Source organism: Carex rostrata, chromosome 21 (genome assembly GCF_964058835.1).
Source record: "Carex rostrata chromosome 21, lpCarRost1.2, whole genome shotgun sequence".
Classification (NCBI taxonomy): domain Eukaryota; kingdom Viridiplantae; phylum Streptophyta; class Magnoliopsida; order Poales; family Cyperaceae; genus Carex; species Carex rostrata.
In genome coordinates this window covers 1,161,893-1,181,211 of record NC_135938.1, presented here as the reverse complement: position 1 = coordinate 1,181,211, position 19,319 = coordinate 1,161,893, and the positions used below count along the sequence as shown (strand labels likewise).

The following is a 19,319-nucleotide window of genomic DNA, read 5'->3' as shown; positions in this document are numbered from 1 at the left end:
ACCCTAGCTACCTATACCATAAGCTCTTGTTAGTCTCTCATCTCCTAAAATATTGGTACTTCACGATTAAGTCCATCATACCAATATCCGATTCGATTTGAGATGTCATAATTAGGATTTGACTTCACGGTAGGTCCTTCACCAACTCCCTAACCTTAATTTCTATAGTTCCGGCTTAGATTACAAATTGGTTAGATCCTAATCCAAACCTAAGGTATTTGCATTCATAATTTGGTATTCTTCTCTCATCCTAGCAATATTGGTTCTTTCGAATCCAATACGGGACTACATCGATTTCCAATACCAACTATGTAGTTAACACAAATTATAAATCACATAAATTAACAATCAAATCCCATAAAACAATCATAATAAAAATAAATATCTGAATAAAATAGAATTAAACAAGTTCATGCATTGACCTTGACCCCTAGAGAGAGATCCATTACAAAAATTGACAAAAATAAGAAGAAATAGAATAAAGAAATGATTACACTCTTTATCAAATTATAAACCTCAATCTTGGAAATATTTTCTCCTTCTCCTTCATAAAAAAACTTCTGGAACTCCGAGAATTGCTGCAGATTTATCGCTGTATTTTATGGAAATGGACATGCACCAAGGGGTGAGGAGAGAGATGAGAGTTGTCCTTGAATAGGAATGAACCCCCTCTTTTATAGCTAAAGACCATGCACAATTTAGAGGCTAGAATGTGAGATTAGTGGGTGTTATCTTTGGATTGTTTCCCAGACTGTCATGTCTAAATTTGATTGTTAAAACGCGTCCTTGGTGGGCCAGAAATAGAAAAACTGTCAAAACGTGTGATTTTGGCTGTCTGCAAGTCCAATGCGGATGCTCTGGGCCGCACTCGTGGTGAGTGCATTCGCACTAGGCTCGGACTTTTTTTTCTATGAAGTGCTAAGATGCTGAAAATTCATCTAAGTACTGAGTGCGTCCGCATTAGTTCCCAAATTTTGTTTTTTAGTTTCTCATATTGTAGATCTTCTCGCTAGCTTTCCGAAAAGTGGTCATATGCCCAAAACAGAGTTACGAGTCAAAAGTTATGACTGTTTTAAGTTCAGGCGTCATTTTTGCCGACTGCTAGAGTGCTACATGTTAGTTTGTAATAATCTAGAAGTCAATAATACGATAATTTATCATAAAACTTTGTTCATGAATTGGATGATTAATATCATTTTGTTGCCTTGAGTATTATTGAATTTATGGATCATTTCGAGTTCATGACTGAAATTGTGAAACTCCATAATATAGATGATATATACTCTTAATCTTAAAAGGTCACTAACCAAGGTAATTAGCAGGAACACTAATTACCGCTATAAGGTTAGTATGTGGATTAAAAGATGGTTAAGTTTTACAAACCATTTGACACGAGATGTCATTTTAATCACATAGATACATGTTCTAGGAACATGGTATTTGACAGACCCCGAATGAGACATTAAATAGAATTGTGTTCGTGTGATTAATGTTTCTCATTCAGTGTCACATTCTAAAGTATGAGGTATTTATCGTTCCCACTAAGAAATATATATGTGTGAGTGTTATCTAACACTGTCCGTAAAAAGCAGTCATAAAGGTAGCATTTCGATATATATAGCTTAGCTGAGGAAGTGATAGTCTACCAAGAATACTACTTGTCCCTCGTATCTCTATACGAGTTATAGCATCACTGGGCCCCTTGATAGAGTAAGATTATCAGCGCGCGGTATAATTACAAGAGTAATTATATTTGATAATCTGCTCAAGATCAAGAAAAGATTCAGTTAGCAAGGATGACACACATCTACCTTGAAACTGATCTGATAGCTATGAGACAGAAGAACAGACACAAGTAAATTGTTTACTGGATCGTGATATTGTACAGTACAGCATCATCTGTGTAATTGGATGGTCATGATGTGTTGCCAGACGCCACCCATGATTATAGAAGTTAAAACGGTTTTAACTCTATTTACCAACATAACACAGATCCTATTGGGTCACACCATATAGGAGTTAATCGGAGAATCTTATTTTGATTGATTATAAATTGGTTATGATCAATGATAAGATGGTTATAATTAATTATACGTGTTATAATTAAATTATAAATGTTATGTAAAAATAACAAGCAAAAACATTGGTTAATTTATAAACGTGTATGACACGTTGTATAAAAGTTAACCGGTTAATTTATAAATGTGCAGGACACATTATATAAATTATCGAAACAACAACCGCAAGAAAAATATATATAATTATTCAGAATAATTATACGAATATTATTTGTGTTCGGGCCGAGGGCATTCGAGTCTTTTCAGATTCGTCCTTATCCGCATGACATGTCATCGATCCTATCCAGATGACACGTCATCGATACCGAAACAAATAACCGAAAGAAAAATATATATATAATTGTTCAGAATAATTATACGAATATTATTTGTGTTCGGGCCGAGGGCATTCGAGTCTTTTCAGATTCGTCCTTATCCGCATGACATGTCATCGATCCTATCCAGATGACACGTCATCGATACCGAAACAAATAACCGAAAGAAAAATATATATATAATTGTTCAGAATAATTATACGAATATTATTTGTGTTCGGGCCGAGGGCATTCGGGTCTTTTCAGATTCGAGCTTATCCGCATGACACGTCATTGATCCTATCCAGATGACATGTCATCAATCCTATCCACAAGGGCAAAATGGTCATTTCACACCTATGCCACCTTGCATGTGTAGAAGCATGGAGAAGGATGTGGAAGGGTGTGGAAGGGGTATTTTGGTCATTTCACATATAAAAGGATGAGGTGTCAATGGCATATCTTGTAAATAGGCCGAACTTGGAGGGCATTTTGGTCTTTTGCAACCAAATCTAAACACTATAAATAGGGGTGGAGGGGTAGAGAGAGAAAGATATATTCACATATATACATATGCACATTCACATGTATCTTTTCGTGCAGAAACGAATCGGTATTTTCTCTCTTTCCCGGTTTCTCTCCCAAATAGTGTTTCGGTTGAGAAAAGAAAGTTATACGTAGTTGACGTATAATCTTGCGGGTTGTTGTGGAGAATATTTATGGGATTGATGAATAGTATTTTACCAAATTTCGCGGTATGTCAGTTTTGCATATTGATGAAACTGAGCAACCGAAAATTCGTGATTACGGGTTTTTGTCTTATTCCCGTGAATAGTGTTTTTGCATAATTCCGCGATTTACGGTATTTCTGGCAGAAGAAATAAACCGCTCTCCGGTTAGTCCTGGTGGATTACCGATAGAGGTATCACACGTGTGATACTCCGAGTCGATTCCTTCCCTGGTGAGGCACTACTCGCTCGGTCTGCATTCCAACTGTGATTTGGAAACAAGGTATAAATATGTTATATTAATCTATTTAATTTGTAAGTAGATTAAAGTTTTAGAAATCAATCATGGAGTAGATCTGTAAAAAGGATTAAAAGGGTCCTTGCAATGAAAGACTTCAGAAGGAACTCTGCTTTGGTCTTTCCGGCATATCCCTTTTAATTCACGGCTTGAGTTAGAAGTAAAAATTTTTGTTTTACGTTCTTTCCGCAGCTTAAGCCTAAACGAGTTTTGGTTACCGCGAAACCCCAAAAGTGGTATCCGAAAACCCAGCACTACAGTGCGTCCGCACTGGACTCAGACTTTTCTATAAAGTACTGGAAATTTGTCTAAGTACTCAGTGCATCTGCACTGGGCATTTTTTTCGTTTTTCTTTATTTTTCTTCATTTCTTAGTAAATTAAAACCAAGCAAACGCAGTAACTTGATTCTAGGTATATTTTATTCACTTTATATTCAAAATACAAGATATTGGTGTTGTTTTATGATAAAAATCAGATCAAATGTGTATATAATTTATGCCTATCAAAATTCTGCCTCTTCTGCTCAACCACCTGCTTCTCTGGATGGGTTTTCCTTTATTGCGCAACCTCCAATCATACAGCACAGTTCTCTGCCTTTTTCCTCTCTTGTGCCATCTACATCTCACAAGCCCATTTCGGCTATTCAACAACCCAATTCGGGTCCTCAAGAGTCTTCTTCTATTTCCTCTCTTTAATACATACTGGGCCCATTTCTTCTTCCCACAACAGGCCCGCTCCAGCCAATTTAATTTCGGCTATTCAACAGCCACAAGCAATTCCTTCCCATGCCGCTTCTATCTCTCATGAACCCCTTTTCCATGCCGCCAATTCTAAGTTCAAATCATGTTGACTCTATTGCTGCTCCAATCGAATCACAACACCAAGCAACCCCTATAGCACCTACTCGGCCTACTATTCCTTCCAGTCAAACCCCCACTCATTCTATGGTCATTCGTCAACAAACTCGATCTCGTCGACCCAAATAATTTTTGGATCATGTCACCTATCCCACGACTAAGCATCATCTTTCTATTTCAACCATTGATGAGCCAACCTCTTTCACTAGTGTAAACAAATCTTCCGATTGGCAAACAGCTATGGCAACCGAATTAAATGCCCTTGCTCATAACAACACGTGGATTCTAGTACCTCATCTCCCGATCAACATGTTATAGGTTGAAATGGATTTATAAAATCAAGCGCAAATCCGATGGCTCCATTGAACGTTACAAAGCGAGACTTGTTGTCAAAGATTTTAGTCAAGAAGAAGGCATTAATTATAATGAGACTTTTAGTTCGGTTGTCAAACCAACCAGGATTTGACTTGACCTCTCTCTTGCCATTTCTCACAAATGGACCTTACGCCAATTGGATGTCAACAGTGCCTTTCTTCATAGTGACCTTCAAGAACAAGTTTTCATGGCACAGCCTTCCAGATTCATTGATCCTCTTCGACCCTCTCATGTGTGTCTTTCAAAGAAAGTGCTTTATGGTCTTAAACAAGCTCCACGTGTATGGTTTCACAAACTAGCTTCCGCTATTTCCGAATTTGGTTTCAAGGCTCAATCTGATCCCTCTCTATTCATTCGCCTTTTCAAGAACTCACTTCTCCTTGTTCTTGTTTATGTGGATGACATCATAGTTACGGGTTCTCACTTCAACCAAGTTACCACACTCATAGGTGACCTTGCTTCTCGCTTTTCTCTAAAAGATCTTGGACCTCTCCATTATTTCTTAGGCATCCAAGTAACTCCCATCTCCCATGGCCTTCATCTATCACAACCCAAGTACATTCGAGACCTTCTTGTGCGCTCTAAGATGGATAGTTCAAAGCCTTGCTCCTCACTTGCATAGCCGGTCATGTACTTTCCAAGTTCGATGGCTCTCTCATGGCCGAACCACATCTATACCGTAGCATAGTTGGGGCTCTCCAATATGCAACAATTACACGACTGGACATCACCTTTGCGGTGAACAAAGCATCACAATTTATGCATGCACCAATCGATGAGCATTGGGGAGCGGTAAAATTCATCATGGCCTCCATATTCACGCTTCTTCGACCTTTGATCTTCATGCCTACTCTGATGTTGATTGGGCAGGATGTCCCGATGATAGACGTTCTATCACCAGTTTTTGTGTTTTTCTTGGGTCGAATTTACTTTCGTGGGGTTCTAAAAAGCAAAACACCGTCTCTCGATATAGCACCGAAGCAGAATATAGAAGTATGGCCATCGCATGTGTCGAGTTGATTTGGCTTCAACAACTTCTATGCGAATTAAAGTTTGCATTGATCAAGCAACCGATCCTATCGTGTGTCAATTTAGGTGCCACCTTTTTAGCATCTAATCACGTGTTCCATGCCCGCACAAAATACATAGAAATAGGTTATCACTTCGTGAGGAAACGGGTTACTTCCAAAGAATTAACAGTTCGGTTCATTTGCTCCAAATACCAACTTGCCGATCTTCTCACCAATGTCCTCTCTTCCTCTAGACTTCAATTTCTATGCTCCAAGATACGTTGTATCTAGACAGTATATTAGATATAGGATGATTATGTTATATTTCTGTTATTCTGTTATGATGTAAAACATACATGTAGCTTCTGTATCCGATGCCTATATATAGGTTGTGTATTGTAATAATGAAAGTAATACAAATTCATTCATACTCTTAGTTTCTATACTTATCGTCCTTAGTCAATAAATTTAAGTAATGCCGAGTTTAGTTTATTAAGAAAGTTTGTAAACTTATTTGTACATAGTATCAAATTAACTTTACACTTTTAATTTTTATTTGAAGTATCAAATATTTGCGATATATTTTTTTGTAATATCAAGAGATTCAATAATTGTATAGTGTGGTTTAGAAATCATTGTTGGAGAATCATAAAGATCAAACACTTATGTCTTATCTAGAGATCAAACAATTACATCTCATTTAGGGGTCAAACACTTACACTCCAAGAAAGGAGAAACAATTATCTACCTTAACCTAAGGACAGTCATATGCCAAAGAGATTCAAAACATAAATTATAAGTGCGGAACATAATACCTGATTATATGTCGTTTGTCATGAAATATCCAAAGCTTTTGTATAGCAACAACTGTCTCTGTGAGCACGAGACAAGTCTTCAATGGCAAGAAGCCCTTCTCGTCTTTATGTCATATGGCCATTGATCAAGTCTTCCAAGACAACAAGATATGACTCTTAAGAAATCATCTCCAATTTTTCTAATGAATTTCTCTTCTATTCTTTGATGGTGAAAAAAGAAGAGAAGACACACAGATCTATATTTTTCTAAAGAGAAAACCATATATTCAGTTTCTGTGTTTTTTTTGTTACCTTGTGCCTTGGGGACCAATCCTTGTATAGATTAACCTTTATGGTTATCTGCTAATTTGAAAAATGTATAATGTTCTGTTGCATCAAAAATCGTGCTGTCAGATCAAAAGTTGTGCAACCACATTGATATCCGCGTGGTTTGCACAAACCTCTATAAAGGCAGTTTTCTGACCTCTGTAAAAGTGATTTTCTGAATTGCAAATTTCAGAATCAGTCCAGCAATGATTTGAAATTTGCCTAAATTGTCCTATACATTTATAGACCATACTCTATTAAATATATAAATTGTCTAATATCTTAATTTCATATTATATCACTTTATTGTGACAATCATATATGACAATGTACAATTCATAATTATATTATATATATGCTCAACGTTCAATTATATGATCCAACAATCCTTCCACACCTAGAAGTTAGAATTAAAAAAAAAAATACAAATTCGGAATAATTTAAAAGAATTAATGGGAGCTTGAAATATCAATGGGAGATCCTTTTCCTTGTTTCCTATTACTAATATTATAGTTTAGGAGTAAAACCAGAGTGTTCTTAAATTCATCAAGCTTCTTGGTGAACTCAAGTCTAAAATCCATCGAATTGGCTTTAAATGACGAATCTGAATGATTGAAATCCGCCTACCTTGCGAGTGATGTGTTTACATGTAAACAATTTTAATTTTAAATTTATTTAGTATAGAGTCAAGCGGTCAAAAAAGATTTAAAAAATGAATGCATTAAAATTACTTTATTAACCTTCTAATTTTGACCGTTTGACTTTATACTAAATTAATTCAAATATTTAAAATTTCACATGTAGACGCATCACTTGTAAGGTATGCAAGTTTCAACGGTTCGAATTCGTCATTTGAAGCTGATTCGATGAGTTTTCACCAAGAGACTTGGTGAACTTAAGAACACCCTAGTTTTACTCATAGTTTAGTTATGAAAAAACATAATATTTCACAATAATTAGATAACACTCGGTGAAATTGTAATATATTGAATCTCTACATAATCCTAACCTATATAAAAGGAGATTTTGTATTGCCATATGACGTAATAATTTGAGCATTAGCAATAAAACTTTCATTTTTTATTTAATAGACGAGAATCATTCGTGTCAATCGTCATTGTGTTTAGCCATTTTTTTTATAAATTATTTGATCTGATGCTATTATTTAGTATCACGATGTTAGATTGTCATCATCGCACGCTGTTAAACTTGAAAACTAGCAATCTCTTAATGCAAGAAATCGAAAACAAAGATTGCTTAAGTACAAAACAATGTACTCTGAAAATTATAAAATTTATTTGGATGAATTCTTCGTGAAAAATGAATAAGATGGATAGCTTAGATTTGGTATTTTAATTTTAACTTTTAAAATATAAATGGAAAGGTAAAGTTGTAATATTTTATGACATCAAAATTTGTGGTACAAAACTAATATCTTATTATCGATATAGAATGACATATGTACAGCTAATACTTTAAAATTTGGCGTACTAAAAAAATAATGGTAAATCAAACTAGTGGAGAAATTGAAAATTGAGTTGAGATCTGTTACATTTATTTTTGTTGATATCAATTTTCAAAGGTTGTCCGGTATATTCTCTCGATAAATTAAATCCATCCAATCATGCAATCTCTTTCATGTCCCTCCGTTGAAATGAATAAAGTAAATGTATCTCTAATAACACAAATATAATAATTAATTTAAAAGATTATCTTGTTCTACTATGAATAAAGTAAATCTATCTCTAATAACACAAATATAATAATTAATTTAAAATATTATCTTGTTCTACTCGGATATGAATGCGATGCGACCTTGTGCAATGCTATTTTTTTTATTAAAATTGAAGAACAATGAACCGGGGAGGTGTTTGACTTCAAGGGAAATATTATACTTGATCATTTAGATTTTAGACCAACAATTACAATTTTAGATTGGGTGTGGGGCATACTTGATCATTTAGACCAGGTCCAGGAAGCAAAACCACACAACAGGGTTGGTGATGTTGGAGCCCGGATCACCAGCTTTCGACATAGCGAAAAGGGACGACAAAAGATGAAAGCATCAGCTGGTTGACCCCAAACAGCAAACAGCCAATGAATTCTCTATTTCTCTTGAAGTAGCGGGCATGGAGGAGACTGGTTCCACAGGAATTCGTATCCTCTGCGTTAACTCAAAAGTGAATCTTTTGAATTGATGAATCTTGATCATCCGATCTGTTTTAAAACTCGTGCAGATTAAATCCGCACTAATCTTATATCATAAACAGAGACCGAATTAACTCCGCTTAAAATCAGACGGTTGAAATTCATTAACTCAAAAGATTTCTTTTTGAGTTAACGCAGAGGATACGCATTCGTTCCACAGAGGAGGAACGAGCAGCCGCAGCCATAACATAATGTCGACATTCATATCAAATCGTGCTGTAATAATCTCCTGCTGTTACAGAGAGAGACCCCTGGTTTATTGCGAAGCGTGAAGCATGGCCATTGGCCAAACAGGAAAAGAAATTGCTCATCATCCTACTTTCTACCGGATTTTTCTTTTTGGGAAAAAAGAAAAGAAAATATCTAAAAGGATTCTGTGGAAAGCGCCAAGCCTCTTTTAGACTTGCAAGGTCGACGGACCAATTGTAGGAGCATTTTCACGACACAGATTTTTTTTCTCTTTCTTTTTTGAGGCATTTTTTCTATCTATAATCTATGCATGTCAGAATACATACTTTTTCAGCGCAAAATAAATGAAAATCATATAGAAACGAAAGTTTTTAGTCTTTGATTCTCAGAATGTTGGAGATACCCAACGAATTAGAATCGGTCACAGAAACACCACAAGACGTGATGCCAACTTTTATTTATTTTATTTATGATATTATCGTAATATTCTATCGGCCGTGATCGCCATTCGTTCCGCCTTGTATGAGTGCCACGTGGATCAGATCCGTGATATAATATTGGCAAAAGTACACTGCTTCTGATACTTGCCATTAAACAAAGATATATCTCATTGCAAGTCTCCTCATATTGTTGCATTAATTATTTGACATAATAAATTGGAAAAAAAAAACTTTTAGTGTCCGAAATTTTTGAAATAGCCCGTTTGTCCATTAAAACATTATAATATCTAATAATCCATACAAACTTCAAATTTTTTGTTTGAATACATTTCAACGAGGGATGCCAATTTTTCTTCAATATGTGTTAAACCAAATTCACAGTAGTTGAAAAATTATAACAGTTATATGGCATGTACTTTATATGGTTATTTATATGAATTTTAACCATTTTGGAGGTAGATATTCACTAAAAAAAATATTTTTTTCTTAAAAATTGTAAAAACACTGCATTATGTTCTTTCTGTATACGAACTTATTCTACAAACATTTTAAAAATTAATTTAAATATAATACCAACAAAAAAATGAATAACTCATTGATATTGAGATTGTGTTTACATAAACAAAAATGACATCCACATACTGTTTACTTATCTGTCTCATCTATTTAAAAATTATATCAGTCGTGAAGGAGAGGATTTACGATAGAAGGGTCCAGAGGGAGAGAGAGATGGACGAGTACAATTGGGTTGAAGGACAATTTATATTGATGTTTATTTTGTCATATTTTTGGTTAGAGCTCGTGAAAAAGCACACAAGAGCGAGAGAAATTTAAAATTTAAAATTAAATGGTATATTGGTCAATTATATTTTTAAAGTAATTAAAAAGAAAATTAAGTAATAGAATGGGGATAGAAAAATAGATTTGAAGTTTTTATGAGATATTGGATATTAAACTGTTTTTAAGAATAGAATTGGCTATTTCAAACGTTTCTATGGTATACTAAAAATTTTCCCTAACAAATTTATGTCGTTGCAGTTTCTTCGGAAGCAATGAAATTCATCTTTGCGTTATCAATTTAATTACATAAACTTTGTGTAAGAAAAATTATGTGGCCCAAAATAAAACATTAATGGACTGGTTTAAATGGACTGATTATGAGGTGTGATTTAAAGAGCTTAATTAAAGATGCGTTGTTAACAGATGCATACTGACTTGATTAAAGGGCGCAATTATTAAAAAGTGCTATTAAATAACAGATATCATAAAAGGCGTTGTTAACATATATCATATAGCTTTGATTAAAAGGGTGCGTTGACTGACAGATCTTTGGATTCATTGCATAATGACAAATCTCTGATTAAAGCGCATCCAGTATGTATTCACATTTGATTAAGGGAGATGATATGAGTACCCGCACTCTCATCCCCCATTATCCCCCAATTTTATTTGTTCAATCTCGTCCATATTTTTCATGATCTATAAGGAATTTGTGAATCTAAAATCACGAACGTCTTCTACACAATTTTATCTTTCAAATGAGATACATGATGACATACTTTCGAGCTCGTCATCACACAAGTATTTATACCTCGTCATTTAAGTATTTATACATGGTATTTTTCACATATGACACTGCTGACATTTAAAAGTATTAATATGAAGTATTACAAGTATTTATATCTATTCACTGAAATATTTATACCTATGTGGTCAACTATTTTTGTTAGAGAACGGTTGACGCAGGGACGATTAGGGAAATGTGATACGGAGATGCGGGGTCCACGATTGGGGATAAATACTTACAAGTACAGGTATAAATACTTGTACGATGCGGTATAAATACTTGCACAATGAGGTATAAATACTTGTGTGACGATGAATCCGAAAGTACGTCATCATGGATCTCATTTGAAAAATAAAATTGTGTAGAATACATTCGTGGTTTTAGATTCGCAAAATTCCTCATAAAACGTGAGAAATGTGGAAGATATTGAAAAAAAAAAACTCACCTCTAAAAACGTGTATGATTCTTCTCCCTGTGTAGTTTGAGTGGTCTCTCCATATAGTTATACATGCAAGTATTAATATCTTAATTTGCAAGCATTAATTTATTATCTTCCAAGTATTTATACTAGTGTTTTGAATAAATTTAATTAAATTAGTTAGTTAAGTTAGTTTGTGAGAAGTTAAAATCTGTTTAAGAGATGGGGGTATAATGTGGATACAGGAGTGTGGGGATTGAAATAATTATTCTTTGATTAAAGGGATCATGATAGGATGCGATTTATAACAGGCATGATTAAAGGGTGCGATAATTAGTACAGGCCAGATACATTTCCCCTATTATCCATCCTTTGACGTCCTGCGCTATCCATCTGATAACAGCCCCTCTAAATGATTGCTTTAATAACGGACATAAAAAACGTGTATTCTAATAGTAAGGTCGATCCTCTCTTCATCGATATTTCATAAAGAACAAGTTGTCATTGCTTAGAAAGAGAAAGAGGAGAGAAATCGTTTTGCAGTTCTTCTGATGGTTTGCGAAGAACGATTCAAGTGTTGTTCTACATATCACTATGGAAAAAAGGTATGTAATCTAATTGATTGATTTACACGTGGAGATTTTGATTTCTAAGATCTTTGATTTGTTTTTGACGATTTTTAATTCCGCTATCGAAACTTTAAAGATAATTAGTTGTATTCATGATAATGATTGTGTGTAAGTAGTTGAGTACGAAAAACATCTACTCACACTTTGTCCATAAAATTAATTCCTATTGCATCCCCTTCATTCGTTGCAAATCTATAGTATTGTAAAGTGTCATTCGTGACAACAACACTTATTTAAATTGCTGCCGCATCCTACATTCCTAATGCAATCATTATTCATTGCAATATATAGTTGCTATTGCAACAACTCCCACTCTCTTTCACAACAGCACAGTTCTTTGCAATAGATACACAATTATTAAAAAAACAAAAATATATAGAAATTGCAGTTGTATATACAAAAGATCTTACACAAGTAAATTCAACTTGATTATATCGGTAATATTTATACCATCTCTACCATATTAAAGCCTATCTTTTGAGTCCAGTTATGCACACTATTCTCTCTCTCTCTCTCTCTCTCTGTTTTTTGTTTCTAATACGGAAACAAAAATCTTACATAACTTTAAAGCCTATCTTTTGTGCTTTCCGGTCCATCGCCAATGGGAACGTTACTGGGTCAAAGAAATGGGCTGAAAGAAAGCCGTTTAAGGTCCATAGGTTTATTAATACAGACTAAAATGTTACTGGGCCTATAGATTTGTAAGTTTATGTTGTTCACTGTGCTTTGTAAGTTTACAGTAGGGGGGCTTTATATTTTTCATTTTGAATCTACGGCCTAATTATTCTACCAAGATATATTATTGTTTGTTTGTTGGTTTTTGTTATGTTTTTTTTCCCCTTCTTTTTGGTGTGTAAAATGGAGGGTAATCTGTCAAGCAATTTCACCTCAAAATATCCAAATCAAATTTACTAATTTAAACACATAGTGGTATGAAACCACACAACGAAATTAAGCTTAAGAAAACAGTCGGTCTGATTGGTATAGGAAAAATACCCCAAGCAACAACATATGATTTAAATCGAGTGATGTTGCCAAGACCAATTCTCAAAGCATGCAAGCTAGAAAGTAAACAAGATCAAACTGAAAAATTCAGAGTTCAATTCCAAAAATCATAAGATTATTGTGCGAAACATAATATTTATTACGTAAAGCCAGGTGAGTATTGGATTGATCAAGTTAAGATTCTTGTGAGCTCAAGATTGAATGGCCTTTATTCTTTCATCTTCTTCCTCTGACAACAAATTAGATAATGCAGACTGTGAAATTTCGCGCTTGCACGACCGAAAGAGGTCGGGTAGGCTCTTCATTTTGGATGTGGAGTGCCGCGGATGACAGATGGCCCAGAGCACTACAAAATTATATAAAAATGGATTATTCTGACAGTGAGGCATAGTGCATATTGGTACGTACTATGAAACAATATATTCCGTATAATGAATTAATATCTTCATTTTCAAAGTTCAAATAATCGATCTGAGCCGTTCAACATGATCTTGATATGAAAAAAATACTTGCAACTAATTTTACATTTTTTAGATTTTTATTACTATATGCCTAAAAAATCACTGGATCTAAAGATTTTATTACTATATGCTCCTTTAAAGGTCAAGTTTTTCATCTTTCAATTGCTCCATAATAGAGTCCTAACCCACCACAACATGCTCAAAAGGGGTATGCGGGTTGAAGCTCTGTGTGCTATGTGTTTGGAATGTACTTTGGAGACAAGCTTCCATGTTCTATTCGGTTGTCAGTACGTGGCCGAAGTTTGGGACTGTTTTCGTGTGATTATTTCTGAGGCTGATACGATACTTGAAACATGGGATAGGTCCTGGTTTCGTTACCAAGAGATACTCACAGGAAGGTAAAAGAGTATGGGCAACTCGGTTTATGGGTGTGCTATGGGGAATTTGGAAGCAACGAAATATGAAAATTTTCAGAGATAAGCGAATGTCACCACAGATACTAGCAGCAAATATCAAAGAAGAAACAGAGCTTTGGCTCAAGTGTGGCATGAGAAACAAAGAAGATGGGGGAGAAGGAAGAAGTGCAGCCACTGCGTAGCTTGATTGTTTTCTGGTTTTGAAGTTTGTTGTTTTTTTTCCTTCTTATTTTTATTTACTGTTAACCTGATAGCGGTGGTATTAGGTCTGTCAAAAAAAAAATAGTGATTTTGTATTATTCTAAAAGAATAATGAAAAGTTATAAATAATATAAAATTAGTTTGCAAGTACCTTTTCATATAGAAATCACATTCAACGGTTCACTGTTTAAATATTTAAAACGAAACTATTAATCTGTAATTCTGAATTTCTGACCAATCGTGTAATGCGTATTTCCATAGCCTCACTTTTATAATGATTATCATATAAGTTTGTTATAACTATAATCTTTCTTTTGAATATTCATTATGCTGGAGCAAAGCTCTTATTCTAAAATTTGTATTACTTCTGAACTATATTAGCTGATTGTGATTGTTTAACAAACCTCGAAGAAAATCATTCTGGCTCGTCCAATATCAATTCCAACTTCCAAGGCTAACAGCGGCAACTGAACCAATGGTTTTATTAAAAAAAATTTTAAATTGTCTGAGAATATTTCTACAATGGATTGCATTCGGCTTTGATCGGAAAGGAATTTATTTCATGACAAATTTGTTGTGCGCACCATTTATTTTCTCATCAATTGCAAAGAGGCCAATTCGACAATTCTTAAGTCTTAACGCTCCATATTTTGTCTTCCTTGAATTTTTTTTTTTTGGTTCAATCTACTATTCAGTCTCCCTGTACATCTCTAAGTAAAACTCTGGAAGTTCTAGATTTTCTAATGGTACAAGAAGGACAAGCTGCATTTTAGACTCTAACTTGATTTGGCAACACGATTTGTATGGCCAAAAGAAACCAAAGAAAAAAAATCTAAGTTGCAGTACTCCAAATGTGAAAATTTTCTTTATGATAAAAAATAGAGCTGCTATTGGTCTTGGTTTGGAAGTACAGGTTGGTGGATATTTCGAAGTACATGTTTTCTGCACCGTTCGAAGATGCCATCATACAATAAATCAAATTGCACTCCTGCTCTTTTTCTATTCACAATGAAAAATATATGATCTGCTTCCATAATCTTGTAATACCTGCATAATGTGAAGGAAGCGCCACACAAAAAAATTCAACTGATAGTTCATAACTTCATATCCATGAAGTAATATAATTAGAATATTCTAACTATATCAATATGTGCAACACACAACTACTACTCTGTGCTATGTAAAATTTTTACAAGGAAACAATGCCAGCTAGATAAGTTGCAGCTAAGAAAACTCTGTCATAACATAACCAATCACCGCAAGTCTTGATTTTCACTAAATTTAGGCCCAATGCTCTCTGGATTAACTAAGTTTGGCAGTATGATATTACATCAAAAAACTATTCCAGACCGTATGTGTTGGCATTGTGTTACTGGACAAAGATTCCACCAACTCCTACCAACAAGCTTTACTAAATGGGCCCCACTTCAGCCATATAACCCAGGTAATAATAAGTTCCTACTAGTACTAGCTACAAAGGCTGATTGAGATTATAATATTTCAGCAAGAATACTGACCAAATTCCAGGTTTCAGAGGATGGCATTCGGAATCATCAAGCACAAAATGGTTTGGGTGCTCCATAGGTATGCGAGGGTGCGTCATGGATATTGTGTTGAGTGCTCCATCATTATCCTCCCAGTCTTCATCTCTGTTGCAAGCACATAACAATGAAATATATTTGTTGAAATTTACTTTGAACATTTCAACTTAATTAACAAAGAAGCCAAAAGGAATATTGCATACAATAAGAACAGAACCATATCTTACACACCTGTAACCCTTATATGGTAATGGTGCACTTGAAGGGTGGCGCCACAGGCACATCTGCAGAACTCTAACAAAGAGCATCGGATGGATCCCCAGTATGCTCGAGGGCAATGTTGTCCCTAAAATTTTTCTGGTTTTCTTGGTTGCATAACTAAAGTAATGCGTACTGGGAAATGTGTGCAGTTTAGAGTTCATTTTGAGTGACCCTTGCAGTGTGAGATCAGGTAGTATCCAATCTCCTGAGGCAAACGGGCCAGAGTTGCCTAAAAGAAGATCAATTAGACCCAATATGCCAGTTTTTCGCCAGGACATCTCAAAGTGGTCGAAACCAAAGTTGTAGTAGTTTTTGAGCCAGGGGATGTCAATCCAGTCATACAGTATCACTCCTATTCGGCACAGCTGCAGCAGCGAAATCGATTTCATGCTCCTCCCGTCATCAGGCCTAAAAGTCAGCTGTCAATCTTTTGTAGCTTGCAAATAAGTAAATTTGGGTGGTTATAAAAAGAGAATAGTCATACTTACTGCATTCCGTCATAGTAGGTTCTAGTAGTGCCATTGAGTGCGCCTGACAGGGAGGTTAGGCTCATCACCCAGTCTTCTGAAGTTTTATGGCCACTAAATTCCTAGGTTGTATCATCAAATATGGTGCAATTATTGCTAGGTAATAAACTTTGAATGAAAAGGAGGACAGTTTGGTAGAAAATGAAGGTGTTACAGTTTTACTTGCTCTTTGTGGTAAAGTTAAACTTAAATACAGAAGATGAGATAATTGAATGCGAGTAGGGTACCTTGTCAGCTAGCATTTGCTGCATCACTCTAACAACTTGTACCCCAGCTGAATGACCAACAAAATGAATTGGATGATGCTCATCCCATGCTGGATAATGCCCTGAATTTCAATCACACAGAAAAAACTAATTTGAGAAATTTGTAATCTTGTGAGAAATCCCCATTGCTCTTTTCTTTAGTAATCAATTGCCCCAACGTTAACTTTGTGCTTCTCTATTTATTTTTTGCTTAAAAATATGCCAAGTTTACTGAAGATGGCTTCATGACAAAATCATCTACCTATTGACAGCTCAGAACATGGAGCACTAAAGAGATAAAAAATATATGTACATTAGATATTTGATATTGCACAAAGGATCATTAAAAAGGGAAATAAAAAAGGAACTGTTACATTTTTCCCCACACATAACTGGTGTTGTCAAGGTGGTCAGCATTTCATCCAACAAACTTACAAGTGGCACCACCATGACAACATTCAAATTTATAAGTGCAAAATTTTTGAGGCAAATACTACCCTTAATAGGAACTTTGTCTTAATCTGCTACCTGTATCATAAATCTTTCCATATCGAGCATGTCCACAGGCGTTGCTATGCTCTTCGCCATAATCAACCTGTCCCCCTTTCAAATAGTAGAACAGCTCCCGAGCCCTGGCACAAAAACCTGATCAATTGCCTTATTTCTCACTTTTTGTATAGTAAAAAAAAATTTAAGTTTCTCAGGGGGAGAAAACTTGGAACAAGCCAGCTCAATTGCCACAAATTTGACTTTCTCTTTTGATTCTGAATCAATTTTAATTACTGGAGAGCATAAGGCCTGGAACCAAGCCAGTGATGAACCAATTTACCCTCTTTGCCCTTTTCCAAACCTCAATTAATGGTAGAAAATCAAAGAGTAACCAAAAACAAAAAAAAAAGGGAGCGGAGCAAATCTACCTGTCGTGAATGCTGGTTAGTGACCCCAAATCCGGAACCAAAACACGATCGTCCTTCTTCTCGGCTCCGGCAAAGTATGAAAGTCCCCCAAGCCTCTGCATACATATAATTACAAAAGCAATGGTATCAATTAAATCATCTCCATTCAGCCTACTGATTTAATAAAACCCTGAGGTATTATTTTTCGTGAGTATATACCCTTGCAAGCTTGATTTTAACCAAATTGTCCTTCAAAGTTCCCGTCTTTCTATAGATAGCCTCAATTTATAGCATAACAATGGCAGCTTATTATCCCAAAACTATGCTTAGGAAGCAGTCCGAAGGTTTCATATGTAAATTTCAACATTTCATGTGGGACAAACAAAATTCAAGGAGAAAAGAAAACCAAATTCAAGTCATCAGATGAAATGACATTCTTACCCCTTTGCCAAACCCAAAAATGCCATGAACCAAGACGATCGGCGGAGGCAGCTCCGGCGAACCATCCAAGACCACAACCTTCCCTCTTTTATCTTCCTCTTCTCTCGCCGTAAGATTGAAAATGTTAGGCGTGAGACAATGTGTCGCCACCTGAGATAGGTCCGATGCAACGGCTGTGCTAAAAATGTACAACCCAAAAAGCATATGCACCATTGAGCTCATAAAAAGCTCCATCAATCCCAGAATCAACCTCGCCATTGCTACGACCGTATCCTTCCTCCCCGAATTTAATTTTTCTTTCTTTTTCCTTTTAATTTGGGGGGATTCCCCCCTCTTTCTCTCTCTTCTCTCTTTGAATGAACAGTTTGGAGAGAGGGAGAATGAAAAAAGAGGGAGCAATGAGCACGAAATGAAAGAGACGGTGATTCTGTGGCCTTCTTATCCTGTTTTTGAAATTTCTTTGTTTGTATTTATGTGTAGCACAGCGTGGCAGTTTCCTTTCTTTTTCAAAAGGGAAAGACGAGGAAGTAAATGGAGATGGATTTGTTTGTTGCTTCTATTTATGTTAACAAAAACGAAGTTAGGTGGGAGTTGGAGGGAATTTTGATCCCTGTACGTTTGGATCGAGCTAGGATTAGTGTAAGAACAGTGATTTTTGAGTTAGTGGTTGAGAATAGTGCTAATTCGAATGGTTTGAGAATAACACTAACTTCGGACTATTCGGATTAGTAAAAATGTCGTTTGAATTGTATGTTTGAAATAGCGATGGAAAAATAAAATAAAATAGTGATTAATCTAATCTAATATTTAAACTAATATTATATTACATTTAATATCTAAACTAATATTTAGACTAATATTATATTACATTTAAACTAATATTTTTAATACTAATCGAATATTTTATTTAATACTAATCTATTTAAATATTATATTATATTTATTTATTGCTAATTTAATATTTTATTTAATACTAATCTAATATTTGAACTAATATTATATTACATTTATCATTTAAATTAATATTATATTATATTTAATCTAATATTTTATTTAATAATAAACTAAAATTTAAAGTAATATTATATTACATTTAATATTTAAATTAATATT

General features: G+C 34.8%; 1 protein-coding gene across 1 annotated transcript; it reads right to left on the bottom strand.

Moving 5' to 3' along the window:
• Positions 1–15,149: 15,149 nt before the first annotated feature.
• On the bottom strand, positions 15,150–18,613 carry LOC144573144 (uncharacterized). The gene is made up of 8 exons (XM_078322843.1): positions 18,207–18,613; positions 17,787–17,881; positions 17,398–17,501; positions 16,852–16,952; positions 16,586–16,686; positions 16,068–16,505; positions 15,813–15,944; positions 15,150–15,342 (listed from the first exon to the last, which is right to left on the bottom strand). The coding sequence occupies exons 1-8, from the start codon at positions 18,462–18,464 to the stop codon at positions 15,183–15,185; spliced, it is 1,389 nt and encodes a 462-aa protein (XP_078178969.1). The 5' UTR covers positions 18,465–18,613; the 3' UTR covers positions 15,150–15,182.
• Positions 18,614–19,319: the final 706 nt, after the last annotated feature.

Excerpts from the sequence above, each read along its gene's own strand:
- LOC144573144 (XM_078322843.1), bottom strand. The coding sequence starts at position 18,464 with ATGGCGAGGTTGATTCTGGGATTGATGGAGCTTTTTATGAGCTCAATG. Across the intron at positions 17,502-17,786 it reads CTAACCAGCATTCACGACAG|GGCTCGGGAGCTGTTCTACT; the intron begins GTAGATTTGCTC and ends TTTTTGTGCCAG. Across the intron at positions 16,687-16,851 it reads AGCAAATGCTAGCTGACAAG|GAATTTAGTGGCCATAAAAC; the intron begins GTACCCTACTCG and ends GATACAACCTAG.